The 24,654-nt window shown below is 47.6% G+C and overlaps 1 protein-coding gene across 4 annotated transcripts in view; it reads right to left on the bottom strand.

The window, feature by feature from the left end:
- TP73 (tumor protein p73) overlaps nt 1-24,654 on the bottom strand; it is a 100,292-nt gene that overhangs the window by 54,375 nt on the left and 21,263 nt on the right. For 2 of the 4 annotated variants that reach the window (XM_033156432.1, XM_033156429.1), the window contains exons 2-3: nt 16,565-16,660; nt 14,473-14,596 (exon numbers count right to left, since the gene is read on the bottom strand). In XM_033156432.1, the coding sequence (XP_033012323.1) occupies nt 14,473-14,596; nt 16,565-16,660 (220 nt within the window). Of the gene's footprint in view, nt 1-4,100; nt 4,190-14,472; nt 14,597-16,564; nt 16,661-23,245; nt 23,319-24,654 lie in introns of those variants that run through there. The other 2 variants (XM_033156430.1, XM_033156431.1) reach the window with 2 other exon arrangements.

Below are 24,654 nucleotides of genomic sequence, written 5' to 3'. Positions count from 1 at the left end.
TTCAATAACCAAATAATGTGTACAAAGCTGTGAATATTTTGGAGCGGGGAGCGGTGTGCCTAGAAATGCTAGTGAAATGCATATATTAGTGAAAATGCACCATGTTAGGGAAGACTCCTTGCAAGTAAGTGTATGCATGGCATTTAAATTGTGCATACTATTATGAGAAAATGCCATGAACTTGGTCAGCATTTTTATTGCGCTACACCCTCAAGAGCTTCAGTATGTGGTACTATGACAGAATTACTAAATGTAATCCAGCATGGATCAGATCAGAAATCTAGACGAGAGATTACCGGGAGCGCAAGATATACCGATAATAAATGGCTTGTTTTAAAAGAAGAAGAAACGAAACCACAGTGGTGGCGATTACTGGTGAAGTAAATTAAAGAGACACAGTCACTTTGACTCTGGCAATTATCTCCTAAGGTTACAGAAAACACATGGCCTGTGAGCATTACACAGGATCGGAGGCAGCTACCGTGAGTGACTCACGCCAATTAGTGCAGTGTTAAGAGTCAGACCCCACTGAGCTCACACCATTGCTGTGTTACACTGTTTGGTAGACCAGTGTTTTTCAACCACTGTTCCGCGGCACACTAGTGTGCCGCGAGATGTTGCCTGGTGTGCCGCGGCAAAAATTGAAAAATTACTTTATATATCAGTGGTGGCGAACCTATGGCACGCGTGCCAGATTTGGCACGCAGAGCCCTCACTGCTAGCACGCGCACCATCGGCCCATCTGTGCTGCTGTTGTTGTTTTTTCCCCAGGCTTGCGTCCACTGTTGCCTGCTTGCACTCGCTGGGGCTGCTGGCCACGCAGAGCCGCCTCTCCCGGCGGAGCTGCGCCCAGGGTGCGAAGGCAGCGGCGGCTTGCCTCGCTGCCGGCGCGCCTGGCAAGGCGAGCAGTGCTAAATCCACCCTCTCGAGCAAGAAGGCAGCCCGGGCCCCGGATCAAGCAGGCGCCAAGGCCGGCGGGAGGCAGCCCGGTGGCGAGCCAAGCAAAGGCAGGAAGGGCAAGCGATGCGCCTCCTTGGCCCCGCCGGGTTCCCTGGCCCCGCCGGGTTCCCTGGCACCGGCCGCTGGGCTGGGCAGCGGATCCGGCGCCAGGATCAGCCACATGGACAGCAGCTCCGACCTGTCCGACTGCCCGTCCGAGCCGCTCTCCGACGAGCAGAGGCTGGCTCAGGCCGCCAGCAGCGATGCGGAATCCAGCACCGGCTCCAGCGATCGGGAACGCGAGCAGCCGCAGCTAGCGCCCGCTCTGCCCCCGGGGCCAGGCGTCGCCCCTCAGCCTGCCTCGCCTTCTTCGAGCGCCACCAGCAAAGGGCCGGCAGCGTACCGCCCCCCATAGCGACGCCCCTGCGGGTGGGCTCCCGCCTGCGGGGACTGCGGCTTGCTGGAGAGGCTGGGGAATTTGGGGTGCACCGGCGGGGGCTTGGCAGAAGCTGCCCGGGCGTGGAGGTCTTTGAGGAAAGGTTTGGCTGGGGAAGGAGCTCGGTGGAGCCCCTTCTTCTCGGCGAAGGAGTGGTGCAGGCTCTGCGGCGACTTCAGAGGCTCGCCGAGGCTGGTGCCATTCAAAGTCTCCATAGTCCCGGCTGCCTAAGAAGACGCCAGGGAGGGGCGGACACTTGAGGCTCCTCGAGCCCTTCCCGAGCGCAGGAGTGTGAGTGGCGAAGGCAACGGTCCTCCCGGCAGAGCCCCGCAGCAACAGCGCCTTCCTCTAGTTTTCGCCTTTGCTCTCTCATCACTCCTGCTTCCTCCTTGCCCGCCACAAAGCTCACACTTTTTCCTCGGTCTGATTCAGCAAGACGGGCTCTCCTCCACCCCTCGGTCAGAAAACACAAACACACACAAAGCACAATCGGTGGCAATCTTCTCCCCCCCCCCCCCCAGATCTTTCCAATCCGCTCGATGCAGCTCACGGTAACGTTGCACCCTGCAACATCGACTCCCTTCCCCCCCAAAAGCCCAGCAGCTTTGGGGCGCCCCCCCAAAAGCAAAGCAACTTTTGTGCACCCCCCCAAAACTCCAAAACTTTGGTCGGCAGCTCCCCCCAAAAAAGCTCAACAAGTTTGAGCACTTTGTGATAAATAAGTGGTTTTTGGTTTACAGTTTGGGCACTCGGTCTCTAAAAGGTTCGCCACCACTGTTTTTAACATTTCTAATGGTGGTGTGCCTCGTGATTTTTTTCATGAAACAAGTGTGCCTTTGCCCAAAAAAGGTTGAAAAACACTGTGGTAGACAACAAGGTCTAAGGCAGATCACCTTAAATGCTTGAGCGATAAATTGACAGACAACTTCTAACTGTGAAGAATCAGATTATAAATCCCTTTGATTTTAGTGCAGTTCACTTCTAGGTAATACATTTAGGGTCCAAGCTTGGAATCAGGATCCCAATGAAATGGCCAGGATTTAATAAATGCAACTTAGAAGCCAGGCTCTGGAGCGACTTTTAAAGTTACAGCAAGGAATTAACATTGCCATTGTTCATATATGGGGGGGGGGGAGAGAGAGAGAGAGAGAGAGAGAGAGAGATTGTTTGTAGTCAACTTCATGGAAATTTCTGTGCCATTGGAGATGTTCTTGCGGGTTGTTAATTGTTCAGCAATTTCATGGATCAAAGCAAAAGAGAAACGAAAAGAATTACTGTGAAATTGCTTTCTTTGCAAGACAGCTTTAAGAGTATAACATGGTGATTTTTCTGTATAAAAAGGTATTTACTGTTTGAGATTGTCAAGGATAATGTCAGAAAAGCTAAGAAGCACGCCACTTGAACATGACATGTTCAAGCAGAAGTCTCATTGAACTCAGTCTTCCTTTCTCACTTGTTAAGAGTGCTTCATATACTTGCCTTAAAAGCACACACAGTAATGTATGAATGCCATCGGTGAAACACAGAAAACCCATAAAGAAACAAGCCTTCATATTTGTAACCAAGCAATAATCCAATAATTTCAAAGGCTAGGGCACCAACACAAGAGTTTGGGTTTATCAAACATTAGTCCCATTAATTTCAGTGGGTTGTATCCAACTAAGTTTAACCTAAAATAGACTCATTGGAATGAACTGGTCTACTCTAGGACTAATGTTAGATTAAGCCTAATGGGTCTACTCTGAGCAAAATCTAATTGACTCCTTAATGGAACACTTAATGGACTACTTAACTGACACATACTATGGATTAAAGGCATTTATCTACTTATAATATTTGCAATAAGAGCCAAGCACATTCATCAGTAATTGCCAGTAAGTCCCTTTCTTTGATTCTAAGGAAGCTCATTTCCGATGCACTGTGGTAAGGAGCCAAATTCTGTGGACATGTCTTCTGTCACTCTTTGAAGACCATGCTGAGGACCAAAACATTGTGTCGCATTGCATTAGAACCCCTGCAAACAGCTGAACTGTCACAGTGTAGGTTACATTGCACAATCCCATTCCTAAAAAGGACAACGTGGATTCCCCTGTGGTCTTTGTTGACTGCCATATCCTAAACGTACTGGGTCTTTGGTTTTACAGATCCTTTTTTGTCCCCAGTTCTCTTGAGCAGCTTCCTAAACAGTCTCCCTTACAAAGTTATGGATGCGTGGAGAAATACCACCTCCAGACCCGCAAGAGAAGCATTAAAAAAATTGACATGTGGGAGTCAAGTCGGAGCCCAACCTTTATCTCAACTGGATACAAAGGTCAAAATACACCACTGAGCCACCGTACCAGATGCCTTGCCAAACAAGCATCCTGTGCTGTGGGACCCAAATGCATCTTCAACGCAAGCCTGCTAGAGTGAGATCAATGCTTCTCCCCACATGCTCAGAAGTGCAAAGACAGTGACTGGCAGCGTCTCTCCGGGTTTTCAGACTCTCTCAGTCCTACCTGGGGATGCCAGGGATTAAACCCGGGACCTTCTGCATGCAAAGCAGATGCCCTATGCCACTGAACCATTTGCTAACAGGCAAAGCAAACGCTACCCTGTTTCAACCCATCCTGAGCCAGCCCACGCTGGCATTCCTCAAGAATCTACAGGTGCCCTGTTTTGGTCTAGCCAAGTGCCACCGCGCCACGGGAACCGAGCCCTCGGCAGAAGAAAAGTCGACACCTACCGTGGTGTAGTGCTGCATTGGGTTGCTAGCGTACAGCATTTTAGTCTTCTTGGGGTTTAAAAGTAACAAGGGAAATCCCTGTTGCCGGAGTCATGGAGTCAAGGGGTGGACGGTGGAGCCGCGGGGGGGGGGGCATTAAACGGCATGCAAAAGTGGGGAGGGCGGTGAAGTGCCTGTGGTGTGCCAATGGGGAAAGGGCAGCGGAAAGATGTGGGGCTGGCTACTTTGGTGGCTGGCTATTTTGCTTGCTTCTCTACCCCCCCCCCGGCACCCTCCCCACACCTTAGTTCTGTCATCTAGCTGCATCTAACAACAAAACTCATACCCACCCCTTTTCCTCTCTCATGACTATTCATTAAAGAAATAGGCAGGCCTAGACTTGCCCGGTGATGTATTGGACAGTACCACTGGTTCTCAGTGGAAAGGGGGGGGGGTTGGAGTGTGAGGTGGGTGTCCTTTCTGCAGAATAAAACCGAGTCAGACTTAATTCCCACGTCCAAACTATTTTTTTAGCTGCATGAAACAGATTTCGGTGGTACGTTGCTATCCTTTGTCATGGACAGAGTGAGATTTCTCTGCCCAGGCAAACGAAACGATTTGGAAATTGTCCCCAGGTGTGTGTGTGTGTGTGTGTGTGTGTGTGTGTGAAGCTGAAAAAAAGATCTGTTCCCAAGACAGATAGTAATAGATTATAGAAGTCTGTGCTTTAAAGAGAAGGCCTTCTTTCTGCAACAAAAACATGTATCAATCCATCGATGGATAGATGCAGATATACAAGTGGGGTACTGATTGTGCTGCTTCCATACGACTGCTGTGAATGGATTTTAATATCATGGATTCTGCAAGCTGGCATGCTGCATGAAAACTTCTCTCTGTTGACCTATAAGGCTTCGGTCCACACCATTAGGGCTGCCATACATCCGGAATTTCCCAGACATAGCCGGGATTCGTCCGCCAAAAATAGCGACTGGGCAGAATTTCCGAAAATTGGTCAAAACGTCTGTGAAAACCCAGGCGTATGGCAACCCATGCTTTTTTGCAAAAGATTTTGCAAGAGATTTTGCAAAAGAAGCTCAACAACTTTTGTGTTCAGATTTCCACTTTCTGAAATTCTTCTTCTTCTTCTTCTTCTTCTGCAATCACTCGTAGCCGAGTAAGATTGTCTTCCATAAACACAGTTTTAACAATGAGTCCATAAGTGACTGTGGAGGCCAATTCTGGATCCACACGTCCTTCCACAGTGGGGACATTGGTTTCCAGGCAGGAGTTGATCACGGTGTGGATTTGCCAAGCATGCCTTCCTCTTAGCATGTTTCTCCCTTGCGTCCTGAGTTTGAGTGTCTTCAAAGCCCATAACACCTTTGGTAAAGGCTGTTCTCCAACTGGAGCGCTCGCAGGCCAGTGTTTCCCAGTTGTCAGTGTTTATACTACATTTTCTTAGATTTGCCTTGAGACAGTCTTTAAACCTCTTTTGTTGATCACCAGCATTACGCTTTCCATTTTTTAAGTTCGGAATAGAGTAGTTGCTTTGGAAGACAATCATCAGGCATCCGCACAACATGACCAGTCCAATGAAGTTGACGTTGAATAATCATTGCTTCAACACTGGTGATCTTTGCTTCTTCCAGTACACTGATATTAGTTCACCTGTCTTCCCAAGTGATGTGTAAAATTTTTCGGAGACACCGTTGATGGAATCTTTCGAGGAGCTGGAGATGGCATTTATAAGTGGTCCATGTTTCACAAGCATATAGTAAGGTTGGTAGTACAATAGCTTTGTAAACAAGCGTTTTGGTTTCCCTGCAAATGTCCCGGTCCTCAAACACTCTGCACTTCAGTCAGGAGAAAGCCACACTCGCAGAGCTCAGGCAATGCTGGATTTCAGCATCAATGTTGGCCCTTGTGGAAAGATAACTGCCTAGGAAGGAGAAGTGATTGACATTTTCCAGTGTTACACCATTGAGTTGGATTTGTGGCGCTGCAGAGGGGTTATTTTGTACTTGTTGGTGTAGCACTTTGGTTTTTTGGATGTTGAGTGATAGGCCAAGCTTTTTATAAGCTTCTACAAAGATATTTAGGCTGGTTTGGAGGTCATCCTGTGAGCGTGCGCACACTACGTTGTCATCAGCATACTGAAGCTCTATGACGGAAGTTACGGTAACCTTACTCTTTGCTTTCAGCCTGCTCAGATTGAAGAGCTTTCCCTCTGTTCGATATATGATTTCTACTCCGGTCGGGAGTTTCCCTTCAACAAAGTGTAGGATCATGGCAATGAAAATAATGAATAGAGTTGGGGCAATAACACAACCCTGTTTAACACCAGATCCCTCTGTGAATGGTTCACTTTGAGAGCCATTGTTATCTGCTATTATTGCTGTCATATTATCATGGAAGAGCTGAATGATGTTTACAAATTTATCTGGGCAGCCAATTTTCAGAAGGACAGTCCACAGGGCATTACGATTTACAGTGTCGAAAGCCTTAGTCAGGTCAATAAACGCCACATACAGGGGTTGGTTTTGCTCTCTGCATTTTTCTTAAAGCTGTCGATCAGTGAAAATCATGTCCACTGTCCCCCTAGAAGGCCAAAAGCCATTTTGGTATTCAGGAAGGGTCACCTCGGATATTGTTATGAGATGGTTTGCTAAGATCCTTGCAAGAAGTTTGCCGGCTGCAGCTAATAGAGAGATGCTTCGATAGTTTCTGCAATCAGTTCTGTCACCTTTTTTTAAAGAGATTGATAATTTTGGCATCTCTAAAGTCTGCTGGGATTTCTTCTCTTTCCCACATTTTTTCAATGAGCTTGTGAAGTTGTTGTGTAAGTTCAATTCTGCTCACTTTGAAGATTTCAGCAGGTATCCCATCAGGTCCACTGGCTTTGTTGTTTTTCATTTGTTTAATAGCTGTACACAACTCTCCCATATTTGGAGATACTGCAAGCTCATCTCTAACTTGTTTTTGCAGAATTTGTGAGAGGACCTCGACAGCTACAGGGGAGTTGCGGTTAAGGAGATGTTGGTTATGTTCTTTCCAGCACAGTGCAATAGTTTCTTTATCTTTTAGAAGTGTGGTACCGTCTGCTGGGCTTAGGGGGCATATGCCATGATTTATTGGCCCATAGATGGTCTTTGTGGCTTTAAAGAAACTCTGTGCATCATGAGTGTCGGCTAAGTGCTGGATCTCTTGAGCTTTTTTATCCACCGGGTGTTTTTCAGTTCTCTGGTTCTTCTTTGAATCTCAGCCTTAGCGTTGGCATAGGATTTTTTCTTAATGGCACAATTTCTATCTCTTTGCCAGATCTGAAAGGCCTTCCTTTCCTTGTCAATCATGTGTTCAATCTCACTGTCATTCTCATCAAACCAGTCCTGGTGTTTCTTGGTTTGGTATCTAATAGTTTGTTCAAAGGCTGCAATAATGGATGTTTTTAACTTGGTCCAGTGTTCCTCGATGTTCTCGGGGAATTCTGAAAGCAGATGCTCCTTAAGAGTCATTTGGAAGCAATCCCGCTTAATAGGATCTTGAAGGGCTTGAGTGTTCATTTTGCGCCTTGGTTACTCATTTAAAGCATCTCCATCGCAGATTTAAAGTACCTGGCTTTCACCCAAAGTACCCTGGGAACTGTAGTTTACCCCTCATGGAGCAACAATCCCCCATGCCTTTAACATACTACAGTTCCCAGGATTCTCTGGGGGAAGTCTTGTGTGCTGAATGTGCTTTGAATGTATGCTGTGGATGTGCAATAGTTTGTCTTTTGGTTGTTATTTTTTTGAGTCTCAAGGATCGGGAAGCATGGAGGGTGATAGGCAGCTGCCTTATTTACTGCATCAGACCACTGGTCCATCCAGCTCAGATTCATCAACGGCAAAGATGCAGGATTTTTTTTTTCCAGCTTGAGGGCCACATTGCCTTCTGGGCAATATTCCAGGGGCCACATGCCAGTGGTGGGTGGTACCAGAGGCAAGAGCAGGTGGAGCAATGAATGTAAACTTCAGCTTTGTGCAGTAGTTTGGTTTCTACTCACACTTGCGGACACTCATCTCTATCCTTCACCAGGCAAGCAAGAGGGATGGTCCAGCTGGGCAGAAGCACTCAAGGAGAGACTGTGCTCCCCCTGCTTTTCCTCCAATGAGACCCCTGGTTCCAGATCTGAGCAAGAAAGAACCCTGACACTGTGGTGATTCTCAGTGTCCACCTTGATCCCCAGGGCCTATGGATATATAGTTGAGAGTTGCAGCCTGGGAAGTGTTCCAAGGGCAAAAAAGTAAGGTTTGAGGGCCACATTCAGCTCTGGGCCTGAGGTTCCTAACCCCTGGCCTATGCTGAACAACAGTGACTCGCCACCCTTTCTGACAGGGCCCATTTCCAGTTCTATCAAGAACCAAACTGTCAGGGAACTGCCTCCTGGCCCACTGAGGGGAACGGAGGATCCCGGGATGCTGCTGAGAGGCCCAGTACCTCACCTCGTCTGGCTGGTCAGGAGGGAAGCACGCCAGTTCCAGCGCCCCAATTGCACAGAGGGGTGAAACGCAAGGAGGGCAGGAGGAGATTTGGGGTGCTGAAGCTCTTATATTGGGGAAGGAGCCAGAAGGAGCCATTCCCAGATTCTGCCAGCGACTGAGACAGACATGCTTTTCGTAGCTCTGCACTGTAAATAGTTTTGCACAATAAAACTGCCCAAAGACTGTTTGGGTTCCTGCTTTGTCACTCGTAAGCACCATCATGCGAACCTCAAACAAACCTAGGAGCTTTTGCCTGCCAAAAGCAGGACTCCAAGTCGCCACTCCTTCCAAAGGAATTGTTTCTGTCCTGTGCTTCCTTCTCAAAGAAGCCCAAGGCAGCAAGCAACAAGTGGTAAAACAATAAAGACCACGTTGAAAACAATTCCAATACAGATGTGGACTGGGAGAGATCTCGACTTAAAAGGCTTGTTGGGAGAGGAGGAGGGTAGGCACTGAAAATATGACGGAGACAGCAGCTGTCAAATATTCAAGGGGAAGGCATTCCAGAGGGCAGGAGCCACCACACTGAAGGCCCGATTTCTATGTTGTGAGCAAAGGGCCTCCTGGTAAGATGCCATTTTGCAGGAGGCCCTCACCTGCAGAGCATAGTGATTGACTGGGTATATAAGGGGTGAGATGATCTTTCAGGTATCCTGGCCCCATAGAGAGCTTTGTACACCAAAACCAGCACTTTGAACTTAGCCCAGTAATTACCAACCATAGGAAAAGAACTTCTCAACACTCAGGGATGCAGAGTGCACATACTAACAAGTGCATGCATATCAACCAGCAGGCTCATCTGGATCCACATTCACACTCTCAGGACCATTGGAGATATTGGGATGAAGCCTCCTTTTATCATTCCCTGCCTCCTTCCCATCCCTCTTGCATTCGTCCCCCATCCCTTTATCCATACACTTTCCATGAGCAATGGAGCTCCATTTTCCCAGCAGACTTGAAAGAGTCTGAGGGACAGCGAGAACGACCACTCTCACTTCTCTGGAAAAAAGGACAAAAGAGGACAGAGATGTACGCCACATTCGCATAATGCTAATTTATATGTGCAGGGGCAGATTTAGAGATAAAGACAGCAATTTAATTGGAACAATTTAATTGGAACTTCTCAGCATAGTGAGGATGACCGACCATGCTTGGTCGGCTTGAGCTACTGTCCAGGTGGAAACTGTGGCTGGGCATCTCCCAGGTCTCTCCTTCGTCCTCTTCCAACAGAGGGCTGTCCTCCATAAAGTAGGGTACATGACATGGTTTGTGTTGGGTCAAGTGACCTCAACACTGTCCTGTAGCCCACAGTATCTTAGGCTATAGACCAGGGTTTCCCAAAATTGGGTCTCCAGCTGTTTTTGGACTACAACTCCCATCATCCCCAGCTAGCAGGAGCTAGTGAGGGATGATGGGAATTGTATTCCAAAAATGGCTCGAGAATGAAGTTTGGGAAACCCAGATATAGAGCTTGGTGCAGAACTTTACAACTCTGGGCAAAATCAGTTCTTCTGTAAACCACGGATTGGATCCTACTCAGAGTATACCCACTGAAGGTCCTCAACATGACTAACTTAGGTCCAATAATTTCAGTGGGTCTTCTCTGAGCAGGAGTCACCTGGATGGAACCACATCCTCTGGGCCCTTGCGTAAGGGGCCATTATTGTGGGGTTACAGCTATTCAGCTTAGATATTACTGACAAGGCTTGGCATATAAGCACTCCACAAGCAGAACCTACAATAAAATGTTACAGAGGATCCTTGCTTCCAAGAGGGCTGGGAAACCTGTGGCCCTAGCCATGTTGTGCTCTCCAGATGTTGGCTTCCAACTCCCATCATCCCAAATCATTTGCCATTGGGGCTGATGGGAACTGTAGTCCAACAACACAGAGAGCACCGCATTGGCTATCCTTGCCCTAGGCAATGGTAGCTGATGCTTAGTGGGACTGATAGGGCAGAAAGCAGGGAAGTCAACAGCAGGTGGCACCAGAAGCAATGACAGAGCCAACTCATTCTAGTTTTACTCCCCATCCTACTCTTCATACCTGCTAAATTCTATAAGGGCAAGAACTGAGACTAAGGAGTATGAAGAAGACAGCCAGGGCCACCCTGTAGGCAAGTTGCAAGTAAGAAGGCAGGTGGACATAGAATAATAGAATTATAGAGTTGGAAGGGACACTGGAGATCATCTAGTGCAACCCCCTGCAATGCAGAAATATGCAGTTGTCCCATACAGGGATTGAACCTGCAGCCTTGGCATTATCAGCACCATGCTCTAGCCAACTGAGCTATCCAGGCACATCCAGAGGAATCAAGGTTGGTGGGGCCTGCTCTAAAGGACCAGTCTTCACTGCCTCTGGGGCTGCATGCACCCAACTTTCAAAACGCTTCTGCAAATTATCAGTTCAGATCTCTAATCAGACTGCCTTGCCCCTCTTCCCACAACCAGCTGGCCCCAGGTTCAATTCCCAGAGTCTTCAGCTAGGTGATGAAAGTGTTGGAAGTTTGGGTGCAACTCCACTTGGGGTTAAGACAGATGGAGTGAGGGTCATCCATATCCCCAGATGATCCCTGCGCATTTAACCTATCAGATTCTTTCTCTGTCTCCTGTCTGTTTAGGCTGATACATCTTAGGTGACGTGTTTGCAACTTCCTCCTCCTCCTCCTCCTCCTCCTCCTCCCACTTCTTTCTTAGACCTCAAGATGACAGGTCCTCTTGGAAGTAGCCTCTGAGAGAATGCAGGAGCAAGCATGGCTGCCTTGTTCTTCTCTGGGCTAGTTAGACTAGAACTAGAAACCTTTCTAGCTGCTATGTATTTCCTAAAATCCTTGTGGTGTACAGGTATTTCCTACAACAAACAACTTTATTGTTCTCTTGCATCTCTCTATGTGTGATTTCAACAGACAAAGTCTATTCTCTAACCAAGCTTCAGTAGACAAACACTGCTCAATATGCCTATGAAAGGGTTTCAGTATGTAATAGGACACTGCTACCCCAATAGAAAGACCTCTAACTGAATCCCTGGAGAACTCCTGCCAGTCCCTGTAGACAATGCTACTCCACCTAGGCATATCTACTCAGCAATGAGTTCAGAGGGGCTGACCCCCTAAGTAAGTGTGCATAGGGGGAAGGGCCATAGCTCAGTGGTAGAACATCTGCTTTGCATCCAAAAGGTCCCAGGTCCAATCCCCAGCACCTCCAGGTAGAGCTGGGAGAGATCCTGCATGAAACCCTGAAAAGTTGTTGTCAGTCAGTGTAGACAATACAGTGGTACCTTGGGTTACATATGCTTCAGGTTACAGACTCCGCTAACCCAGAAATAACGCTACAGGTTAAGAACTTTGCTTCAGGATAAGAACAGAAATCGTGCTCTGGCGGCACAGCAGCAGCAGGAGGTCCCATTAGCTAAAGTGGTGCTTCAGGTTAAGAACAGTTTCAGGTTAAGAACGGACCTCCGGAACGAATTAAGTACTTAACCAGAGGTACCCCTGTACTGAAATGGACTAATCGTCTGACTCACCATCCTCTGCTGCTGTGTCTTCAGGGAACATTTGTAGCTCAGCAGTAGAGCACCTGCATGTTGTGTGGAAGGTCCAGTCCACAGCATCTATAGGTAGGGCTGGTGAGAAAGCCCTGAAACCTTCGACTCGGGGCTTATCATCTCCTCTGTTTGTCCCCTACTTTCTCCAAGGAAAACCTGTGGTTTAGTGCCAAATCGGAACAAACAGCAACCGGGTTCCCTGCAGAATGCAGTTTTGCTCCAATTTAGGGCTAAAGAGTAGGTTTTCTGGGGCAAAGGCAAAACCACTCAGACTCATGCCTAGAAAGCACGAGGCAAGCAGGAATCCACTCAGACGCTGCTTCCTAGGCATGGAACAAGCGGAAGTGTGAATGAGCCCTCTGTGCAGACAATACTGAGCCAGGTAGACCAACGGTCTGATCAGTATAAGGCTACTTCCTGTATTCCTAGAACTGCAGCATCAGTATCACCACAGGAAAACATTTTCACGGTTCCTTGAAGCATAATTCTATACCAGCACGACTTAGAGCCTCTGCTTTTGTGCTGTTGACGTGCTCCACCTACTGCAAGAATGTTTGCCTTCCACTTGTCCAGTCAAGCAACAGAAGTTTTAAGCCTGGATAGCTCAGCTGGTTAGAGTGTGGTGCTAATAAACAACAAGGTTGCAGGTTCAATCCCTGGTTGCATATTCCTGTTTTGCAGGGGGTTGAACTAGATGATCCCCAGGGTCCCTTCCAAGTTTACAATTTTATGATTCACATTCCTACACCTGAAAGACATTTGGCTGTTCAGCTGAGGTGGATGAACTTTTTTTAAAAAAAAAAAAAAGCGGAGGAAGGAAGCTGGTCTTCCCTCTTGGGACTCTTGCTTCATATCCTCCCCCCCCCCCGCAGCCATGGGTCCAACCATGATAAGAGAATGGGGAGGGGAAGGAGAGGGAACCAACCAAAAGAAACTATAGGCAGTGACTTCAGCTTTGGTTTTGAAACTCTGGTAACTGGTGCCCGCTGGGGCTAGTGGGGCAGGAGGCAGGAGCCCAGGAGTAGGTGGCGCCAGAACCAATGACAGACAGAGCCAGCTGATTCTGGGTTGGTCCCTGCCACTCCTCCTTGCTGAAGTTCTAACAAGGCCAACACAGAGACGAAGGAAGAGGAAGCGGCGGGCAGTGCTACTCCCTTGACTGGGTGTAAGCAATGTGGCAGGCAAAGATCCTGCACTGATATTGGTGGGGCAGTGTGCCACATTGGCCCTAATGGAGTAGCCTCCACCACTGTCTCCCAGAGAGAAGCCTTGAGGGATCCATGGAAGGTTACCAGAGGTACCTCTGTGTGAAGAGGATGGCACCATGGTAAATCACTCCTTTTTGAATGCAGAGGGTCCTTGATTTGATCCAGCATGTAAAGGAGTGCTGTGCCAAAATCTTCTCCTGCATCCTGCATCCCACCCCCCAATTTTCCCATCCAATAACATGAAAGGAAATTGCATTTGCAAAATATTGAAAGGGGAGATGAAAATTTCAGAGGTTGTTTGTTTGTTTGTTTGTTTGCTGTGCATACCTTTTGAGGGGATCTGTGAACATCCTTGCTTTTATTCTACACACCATCCCATCAGTGGTCTGCAGCCTTCCTGGGTGCCCACGTTCCAATCAAAGCCCAGGGAAAGCCATTGTGTGTGACTCATCCCATAGCTCTTTCTCAAATGTGGGGGGGGTCTGGGCAGGAGGCTGCAGAGCCCTAGAGAAATGTTTACTGGGGAAGAAAGTAACATCAACCACCTGTGACCCCCTTGCAGCAATAAAGTGAGCTCCAACCCTTGCATTGAGAGAAATCCTACAGAAATTCTAAAATGCCTTGAGAACGAGGCTGAAAATCTGAAGCTTCAATAGCGAGGAAAGTAAGCTTTTGAGAAATTGGAGGACACATTTCTCTCTCCCCCCCCTCTCTCTCTGTGTGGGGGGGGGGAGGAGGAGGAGGAGGAAGAAGAAGAGGAAGAGGAGGAGGCTGTTCCATTAGGGCCAAAGGGGCCCTATGATCTCAGCTAGTCTCCAGCTGTATTGCCTTCTTACTTACAGCCCAGGAGGTGGCAATGCCTATCAGCTTCCACTTCCTTAGTCTCAGTGTTGCCTCTTGCAGAACTCAACAGAGAGGAAGATGGAGACAAAACTGGGATCAGTTGGCTCTGGCTACCCTTGGCTCTGGCACCACCTACTGTTCATCTCCCTACCTTCCGCCCTACCAGTGCAGACACCACTGCTTGAAGTCTGAAGTGTCCTTGTACCAACCCATCACCATGTTGTTCCTCTGCAGCCTCAACTGAGTCAAGAAAGCCTTCCACTTTCTTGCCATCTCTTACCATTACGGAGTCATTCATGCTTCTCATCTGAAAGACATCCATGGTGACCTCTGTGCGGTTAGAAGCTTCACTGCTCCCTGCATGCCCCGACTGGGGAAGGTCAAAATAAGTGCTGTCAGGTTCCCTGGTGGAAAGGAAACAAAAAGGCTTCAGTGCATCTGGTCTGGTTTCCACTGAATGCAGCCTCACCTTGCACTTCTATTCATTCATTCATTCATATTTATCAAGGTATATATACCAGCTTAATCCCCAAAATCTTCAATGGTGCAATCAAAATTCAAGATTCCCTGGGATGAGAGAGTATGGTTTTAGAGGATCTTGTGTTTTCACAACTGATTTGGAGCTACACTAGAGTAAGTTCCCCACCCTCAGCTCAGTGAGTAAGTCCCACATCCTAGCTTAAGCAGGGCTCTGCCAGCTAAGGTGAGAGTCATCTGGCAAAATTTAGGATTGCTTGGCACATGGCAGGCATGCAATATAAGGCACTCATTAAAATTACCAATAAAATCAGGTGTTAGCTGGGCTGCTTTTTGCAAAATACAGCCAGCAGTTTAAATATATACATAATGAAACAAATTTGCAAATTTAATAGCATGTCAGATTTACCTGTCTGGGGCACAGAAAACAGTACAGTGAAAGCACTTACTTAATATCAATGGGCAGTGCATTCCCAATAAGAAGTGCTGGCACACTGAAGGACTGATTCCTTGCAAGCATAGAGCAGGCATTATGTGGTGCTCTTTGCCTGCAGAAGATCCAATCCCTGGGATCTCTATGTAGGGCTGGGAGATAGATCCCTGCCTGTAACTCTGGAGAGCTGATGCCTGTCAATATAGGCAGTTCTGACAATATTAAGCTTGTTAGACCAATAGGCTGACTCCAAAGAAGGCTGCTTCCTATGTCCCTGTGATATACATCATTTTGAATGCATGCATTTTAAAATCGCCTTTCGAAACTGTGCATCTCTGCAAACTAATTTCATCTGGAATACAAATGCATGCACGTTGGTTGTTGCATGGCTGTTATTGAAGTTGTAAATTACCCTGTAGATTATTATTATTATTATTATTATTATTATTATTATTATTAAGCCATTCATTATGGTCCCAGAAACCTGGTGGCATGGATCAACCTCCACCAGTCTAGAGCACTCCAGATTGGTGAAGGCTGAAATATTGGTGAAGAGATGATAGAGATAATGGGGGGGGGGGACTGTTCAGACAGAGCCAGGCCTGGTAAGAGCCCTGAAAACACCAACCCTGCACTGTCAACTCCCACTGGACAGGGCTCTGACTCTGAGGACAAGCCCCCTTTGGAACTGTCCACAGTGGAGGGAGGGCACTTTGCTATTACCACTCTGCAGCCTGAAGCAGCAATGGTGGTCCCCAGCCCTGCTGGTGCCAATGCCTAAGATAGGAGTTGCCTCTGTAAGAGCCCACAGTTCCTTTCCTTCTGCTAAAATTAGACTTGAAGGCAGCACTTTGCTGCAGCCAGTTGAACAGAGTCTGTGCAGCTGTTGCCCTCAACAGTTTCTTCTATTTGCAGATGGGCCCATGGCCCCCAGAAAGGTTGGCAACCTCTGGCTTAAATAGGGCATGACCTTTTTAAGTGCAGCAGTTTCCCCCAGAGGGGGTGGAGCTAGATGGCTGCAATATTATTTAAACCCCCCAGGTGGCTCTGCACCTTTGCTGGAGCTGCATCCTTAGCTGGTGGTATCTGTGCTTCAAGGAGCTGGCCAGGGTCCTGAATGCCTGTCCTGTTACTGAGTCGTGACAGCTCCTCTGTGGGGTCCTGGCCCAAAGCACAGGTATTGCTGATGTCTGTGCAGGTTGATGTTACCTGCTTGACAATGGGGGGGAAGCCCTTTCTGCTATCTGCATCAGCTAGGTGAAGCTCCTAAATCCAGCTATGGCATCAAAAAAACAATACATGTGGGGTCTCCTGTTTGCCTGCAGGGGGAGAGAAAATTAGCCAAAATTGTGCATGGAAAGTCACTCAGGGCAACAAGGATATTACTGTAAGTTCTTTGGGGCAGGGGCTCATCACTGCAAAGCTCCGTTCACCTAGATGGTGGCATACAAATTATACTTACAGGGTGCTCCAAAGGTGCTCGAATGTGGTGCCTTCGTCTGCTGGGGAAGACTCAGACATCTTCACAGCAGGGGTCTCTGATGAAGGATAGATGGCCCTAAAGGGGAGAAAGGGATGAGGAAATTAGCTTAGCAAGCTCTGAGATATTTTATTTATAGAAGTGTTCATATAAAGCTGTGTCATTAAATAAGCTGGCACTGTGGGTTAAACCACAGAGCCTAGGGCTTGCCGGTCACCGGTTCAAATCCCCACAATGGGATGAGCTCCCGTTGCTCGGTCCCTGCTCCTGCCAACCTAGAAGTTCGAAAGCATGTCAAAGTGCAAGTAGATAAATAGGTACCACTCCGGCGGGAAGGTAAACGGCATTTCTGTGCGCTGCTCTGGTTTGCCAGAAGCGGCTTAGTCATGCTGGCCACATGACCCGGAAGCTGTACGCCAGCTCCCTCGGCCAGTAAAGTGAGATGAGCGCTGCAACCCCAGAGTCGTCCGCAACTGGACCTAACAGTCATGGGTCCCTTACCTTTACCATGTTAAAACACAAAGTGCCTTAAAAATAAAATAAAATAGAAGTGCAGATAATTATAAGGTGATTTTGAACAGCCATAGATGTTTGACTGTGAAGCTAGATCAAGGCTGGGAAATTTTGAGCCTTCAAACCAGATTAGGTCTACCAAGCCTTGCCATTTGGCCCTCAAGGCCATTTCAGCCAAGCCACAGCCATCTGCCCAGCCCCTGATAAGTCATAGAAGAAGTTAGGTATCATGCAGGGGAGAAGCCATAGTTCAGTGGGTCAGCATCTCTGGGCTATGAATGTCCCACTGCCAGACAGTGTAGACAATGCTAAACTAGATGGACAGGCTCTGCAGCTTTCTCTCTTCCTATGTACAGGTAAAAGTCCTAGTTCAGGCAAAACTGGTAGGACAAGCTCCACCAATCAGCTGATCGGCACCTGTAAAGCCCTTTGCAAGACCCCTCAATAAGCTGATTGCTGAATCCTGTGGAGTGCATTTGCCTGCATGGTTTTGTGTCAAACCATGTAGGCAAAAAGGGTCAACCAGGAGTCACTGTGATGCACCACTCAGCTGTCAAATTTGCTCTGCATGCGGGGGGGGGGGGGGGGAGGATAACAATCTGGCTTACTGCCTCCCTCTGCCCCATGCTGCGCTACAGTGCTTTGCTACTACATCTGAGGCCAGGTTCCAGTTCTGCCTAGAGCTGAAATGGCAACAATTCAATGTAATGAGTTCTACAGGGCTTTTGTTTCCAAGCACAAGGCCGCAGAGGAGATGAGTGCTAGATCCCCAAGCTCTTGGAACCAGGGGACCAGCCAAGGGATTAAGGAAGGAAGCAACCTGCACACCAGTTAGGACAAAGGCTCTGGTGTTCCTCTGTATAAAAATACAACATAATTAATTAGCCCTGCCAACAGCTTTATGGACAGATGCTCTTTTCACTTTCCACATTAGGGTCACAGGTAGAAATTCAGCAGGTATAGATTCTCCCCCACCCCCACCATGTCCTTGCTAGGAAAGCTTTGTTCTCCCCATTTCAGCCTGTTATTTGGCTTTCAAAGGTAAACAGCTTCTGGCATTCTTTATTTTTTTTTAAAGGCATCAGGCCTATAATTAATTGTCTATTTACTTAGAATCATAGAATTGCAGAAATGGCGGGACCCCAAGGGTCATCTAGTCCAACACCCTGCAATGCAGGAATATGCAGGTGCCCCCCATTTCATCTCAATGGATTGGGGTGGGCAACTAGTTCACACTGGCTCCTACTCCAGAGGGGCTGCTGGTTGTCTTCTGTGTTTCTTGAGCTTGTGGCTCTTGACATATCAGTTGTGTTTTCTGAACCTTGTTAGGAACATAGCACGCTGCCTTAAAGTGAGTCAGAACCATTGGTCCATCTAGCTCAGTATCACCTACACTAACAGACAGCAGCTCTTCTGGGTTTCAGACAGTGAATGTTCCCAGCCCTACCTGGAGATGCCGGGCATTCAAACCTGGGGAAACAGATTCCTGGGAAAGCAGGTTCTACATGCAAAATAGATGCTTTACCCCTAACCTGTGCCCTTTCCCTGTTATCCATTTCTGAGGACTCTTACATCTACTGAGCAACTTATTGAGCAAAACTGTTAAGAGGAGCCATAATTGCCATGATGCAACAAAAATGGAAAACCCCAAATGAACTGGAAGTAGGAGAAAAAAGGGGGTGGGAAGAAAGACAGGAAGGTATTAATCAAGTTCTAGAGGTTCTTCTTTGTTGAAATTTTAGAAAAGATACAACATTTAGAGCTGCTTCCACTTTGGGTTAATAAATTTCTCTTTTGTCCCTCTTAGCAATTTCTCTGAGCCCAGACGTGGCAAGGAGGTCAAGGGGGGAAGCCAGTAATAGGCCATGAGCTGGGGGCCACTTCCTGGGGCTTTCGGCAAGGGATAAGCCTGGCTGACTGCTGGTGCTAGCCTTGACATGGACAGCCATGCTGGTGACATCAACCTCCTTGAGGAAGGGTGTTTATTAACAGCCAGGCACTCCATAAATAAGCATTTGGTGAGGCAGCTGCAGCCACCACCTGAAGTTTCCAGAATGCTTCTGGACCCTGAAAATGACCAAAGGGCTGGAGCAACACCCCTGCAAGAAAAGGTTATGATGTACGGGGATTTTTAGTTTAGAAAACAAACATAAGAAGACCCTGCTGGATTAGGCCCATGGCCTGCCTACTCCAGAATCCTGTTCCCACAGTGGCCACACAGATGCCTGTGGGAAACTTGCAAGCAGGATCCGAGTGCAAGAGCGCTTTCCCTGCCTGTGGTTTCCAGCAACTGGTATTCAGAAGAATTACTGGCACTGAACATGGAGGCAGAGCATAACTGTCGTGGTTAGTAGTAGCCATTGATGATGAAGATGGTGATGATGATGATTTTATTTATACCCCACCCATCTGGCTGCGTTTCCCCAGCCACTCTGGGTAGCTCACGGCATTTTTCAGAACATACTAAAACATCAAACATTAAAAACTTCCTAATACAGGGCTGCCTTCAGGTGTCTTCTAAAAGTCAGGTGGTTGTTTATTTCCTTGACATCTGAAGGGAGGGTGTTCCACAGGGAGGGCGCCACTACCGAGAAGGCCCTCTGCCTGGTTCCCTGTAACCTCACTTCTCTCAGGGAGGGAACCAGTAGAAGACCCTCGGAGGAGGACCTCAGTGTCCGGGTTGAACAATGGGGGAGGAGACGCTCCTTCAGATATACAGTACTGGGCCGAGGTCGTATAGGGCTTAAACGTCAGCACCAACACTTTGAATTGTGCTCAGAAATGCACTGGGAGCCAACAAAGATCCTTTAGGACCGGTGTTATATGGTCCTGGCGGCCTTTCCCAGTCACCAGTCTTCTCTTCCTTGATTTTGTCCAGTGCTCTTTTAAAGCCATCCTAGTTGGTGGCCACTACTGTCTCCTGTGGGAGGGAGTTCCAAAGTTGAAAAGTATGTTGCATAAAAAAGGACTTCCTTTTATCTGTGCTGAGCCTTGCAGCTTCATGGGATGTTCATGAGTTCTAGCATTACAAGAGAGAGAGGACAAGTTTTCTCCATTCTCCAAACTAAAAAGTCCCAAAGGCTGCAACTTTTCCTCGTAGAGGTGTCACAGTGGATGAGTAACAGTGGACCTGCATATATGAAACTTTGGCGACTTGTAGGGAAACTGGATAGGGTTTTTTTCTCCTGAGGTTATCATAAGAATCTGGTTCTCAACCACAGCCAACCAGCAACCTCTGGGAAATCCAACTGCAGGACCAGAGAGCAGCCATGCTTTCACCTCTTGCAATTCCCCAGCAACTGGCATGGGTCCTTGGCTTGCTCTAGCAAGACTTTTCTCATGTTCAGAGGCATTCTCGAGAAATTAAGGTGGCAGAGTCTTCAGCCACCTTGCCCAGCACTTTCAGAGTTCTGGGCTGTTTGCTGCTGTTGTGCTCCACTGCCTGCTCAGTTGTCCCAGTGCTGCTAGTAAGAACTGCACAGGGCCCCTTCAAACCAGACACCAGCCCTGCTCTTTCTAGACAAACTCTTGCTGCCACACAGGAACACAGGAAGCTGCTCTCTCACTGTGCTGCTGCCCCTTTCTCAACAATAATAAGATTCCAGTTATCGTGACTAGTTCTAAATGAATAGTCATTTAAATAGAAAGCTACCTCCATACCAAGTAGTATTGTCTGCGTTGACAGGCAGTGGCTCTCCAAAAATGCGGGCAGTCCTATCTGGAGATGCAGGCAGGGGTCTATCCTAATCCTATCTGAGGATGCTGGTAATTGAACCTCGGTCCTTCTGCATGCAAGGCAGAAACTCTGCCACCAAGCTACAGCCCTTCCATTGCCCTTCCCCCCCCCCCCACAAACCCCCTGCTTGTAAATTTGGTCTTTGGTTCATCCATTCAGTACACCTTCCAAATTTTAAGTAAATATCATTGATTTGACCCTTGGGCCAAATCAAAATCATGGATAAATATACCCTGTAAATAAGACATTGCGGGGGACAGGATTCTGTGTGGGAGTGGGGGGGCAGAACCTCAGATAATTCAGTACATGCTTTTCAATATGCCTCATTCCAAATCCTTACCTAGTTTGGAGCGAGGCATCACTTATTTCTAGTTTTGGATTGTTATTTTGTGCAAGCACGGTAAATCACAAAAGGTGTATGTGCACATGCAGAGAAATACCCATGGATCTCAGGTTTCTTGGCTTGGAGGAACAAACACACACACACAGAGAGAGAGAGAGGGGGGGGGCTGCTGTTTTGTGCAAATCTGGTAGATTGAGAAACTTGCATTTAAAAAACAAACAAACGAAGGTTTGTGCTTACAGGTAAACAGATACCAGTGTGCATGCCCATAATGACCTCAGGCAAGGCCAGCCCACCCATGAAGTGGTGTGAAGTAGCTGCCTAAGGCAACAGAAGCCCCTGAGGCAGCTCATGGGTGCCTCCTGCCTGCATCCTGGGAATGGCTCTCCTGACAGATGATTTGGACTGGAGCCACCATGTGCAAATAAAGGATGAGATTGCCCCTACTACTAGGCCTGGGGTCTCCAATGTGGTTCGCCCAGCCCCCGCTCACAGTACTCCTATGTTGTGAAATGGGGGCTTTTGGGGGGAGGAAGACCAGTTTGATTGGGATATTGCCTGCTCATGGGTGGTGTGTGTGTGTGTGTGTGTGTGTGTGTGTGTGTGTACCTGTGATCAGTGCTATTTCTCTAGAAAAAGATGTGTCAGAAATCACCACAAACACATCCCCTTGTTCTCTTACAATGGCAATGGTGCCCACCTGAGAGGTGCCGGAAATGAGTTTCTGTGAGTTTTGACTGGGGGGGGGGGACATTCCCTGTGGTGATGTTTTGCTGAGTGCTGTCACCCTCTGTGCCCCCTACTCCCATTTTGTTCACATCAGCCCAAAGGAGAGGCTGCCTTTCCCCACGACCATCTGCTGAAGACACATTTATGGTATTTATATTTTTTACAGTTAAAACAGCTCTTTTTGGGCAGCCCCCATTGTTGAGCTTTTTTTTAGGGAATCAAAGTTGTTCAGCCTTTCACAGGTAAAAAATAAAAATACCCCACCAGTAGGACATTGCAGGGGGGGGGGCAAGCTTCTGCACGTGAGGGAGCAGAACCTCAGAAAATTTTCAATGCTTTTCAATAATATTTGTGGAATCGGAGGGGGGGGGTTGTAGGTGATTTGACCCCTCCCTTCTGTGACTGTTTCTCACCTGCATTGTCCATTTTAGATTGAAGCAATACTTCTCTATTTATGTAACTTTGTAATACATTTTCATAGGTGGTGCAGCAACAATAACCACTTGCCACATAAACAAAAACTTTGTGAGGGCATTGGCTCAATCTGGTCAAACTTCAGCAACTGGAAATGGTTGACCGTTTCAGTGGGAGACTGAGGCTGTGATTCAGAACACATATATGCTTGGGGGTGATTCAGTTCACATTTAAAGGTGAGCCTGTGCGGCCTGTACTTTCTGAAACAACATGCGAACCAATACATAACCATCATCCGAAATTCACATGTGTCCAGATTTTGCAATGCAGGTTTCCATCCAAGTAATGTGTACCAAAAAAAGAAGAAGAAGAAAGGGCACATACTGGGGTAAATTGTGCGTGCAAATGCATGTATTAGTGGAAATTGCTTTGCTGAAATATGCTTATTAGAAGAAATTTGCGCTAAAATGCTGAAGAGGAGTTGTTGTTTTTAAGGGCAAATTTCTGCAAAAACGTGGATAACTGCATTCAAGACTGGGGGGAAATGAGAACCCCAGAGAACCAAAACTGAGCAGGCCCTTCCATTCCTATTGAAATTATAGAAACAGTTGAATGCAAAACGCCGGCGAGCATCACTCTCTAGAGTCAAGTCATCCACACACAACTTTTGCCAACCGGTTATGTGTCTGCTGTAGCGCTAATGCCCCATCCAAAAATGCAGACCTATCTTTCCTGCCAGAGGGGGATTAGCCAGGGAAGCAAATCCCACCCCCTCTCCCTTGCATTGCAGCCTGCAACACCAGGATCTGATTGTGACCCGTCAAAAGTGTGCAAATCACACCTTCTTTTAAAAGCAAAAAAAAAAAAAAAAAAAAAAAAAAGCCCCCAGAGCAGAGCGAAGGAGGGGAAGGGGAATGTGTTCTCTTACCTGTTCGCAGCCCCCAGTAAGTTTGGGTTTCCCTCAAAAAGACACACAGAGAGAGAGAGGCCTAAAGGGTTGAGATTCTGAGTTATTTAACTGCACCCGCTGACAAAGTAGCGTCCCGGTCGCCTAGGTGATGACATTGGAGCTGTCGAAAGCTATGTGAAATGTGTGGCAAAGGCCCGCGCACTCCTTCCTGGAACGCCAAGTGTGGCGGGGAGGGGCTGTTCACTCCCCCAACTGTGTCCCTGCCTTGAGGAATTAGAGAGCAGGCCCTGAAGCGGAAACCCTAGACAACTTGCCTCACCTGGTCCCCCTGTTCTTTTCCTTCCCCCCTTTTCCTGCAAACTCTCCTGAAAGCATCCAACACCTTTTGCAGATTCTGCTTAGGTATATGACCCTGCTCACATCTGGCTTTCTAACTCTGGGTGCCTCCCAAGCTAGCCGTATTTTTGCAGAAGGGATTTAAAAGGCATACCGGGGAAATTCAGGTTTACGCAGCAATCAAAGTGGATTAAAGCGCTCCGTTGCCTCAGCGCGACAAAGCCTCTTTGAAAAAGAAACAGACCTCCCTGTTTTGCAGTTAGGAAACTTGACGGGAGGAAGTGCACTGAAAAGCGCGAGATGAGCAAATGATTAATGGAATGACTTGACAGATTGTGCGAGCAAATTGTGATGAATGTTTATTGTCAAATAACCTCTGAATGAACAGACCTGAACGCCATCTAACCTCTGCGTAAGCTTTGTAGAAGCAATCTGGGAGAGATGAATGCTCAATAGATAGTTGGTCTGGAAGAAGCCGCTGACTGTTACGTTTCAACTGACATCCTATGTGTACATACTTATGAATCAGCCCGCTCAAACAAAACCCAATTTATTTCTGAGTAAAGGTGCTTCAAATCACATGGTTATCCGATTAAGTGGTTGCCTTTGTTGGTTAAATAGTGTAGGCAAAATTCTGACAGCAGGCACCATCTAGGAGGAACCTAGAATCACAGAACTGTAGAGTTGGAAGGGATTACCAAGGGTCATCTAGTCCAACCCCCTGAAATGCAGGAATCACAGCACTTCAGTTCCCTGACTAGGTTGTCTGGGGCTACTAGGAACTGGTGCCCAAAAGCATCTGGAGGGCTATGGGAAGAACTTTATGGTGGGAAGAGCTGTTTGACAGTGGAATAGACTGCTTTGGAGGGTGGTGGACTCTCCTTCATTGGAGGTTTTTAAGTGGACTAGATGAGCCTCGGGGGGGGGGGGGCCCTTCCAACTCTACAATTCTGTGTTTCTAATTGGAAGGCACCAGGCTGGCGAAGGCTGCGCTAATTGATCACCTGACATTGGACCTTCCATTTCATGCAAACAGCCCTGTACAGTTTTATTGAAGCACACCTGATCTGATTATTTGGATAAGAGTGACC

The sequence above is a fragment of the Lacerta agilis genome, chromosome 8, assembly GCF_009819535.1.
Source record: "Lacerta agilis isolate rLacAgi1 chromosome 8, rLacAgi1.pri, whole genome shotgun sequence".
Taxonomy (NCBI): Eukaryota; Metazoa; Chordata; class Lepidosauria; order Squamata; family Lacertidae; genus Lacerta; species Lacerta agilis.
The sequence above is the reverse complement of the archived record's forward strand: the minus strand, read 5'-3'. Positions and strand labels throughout refer to the sequence as shown.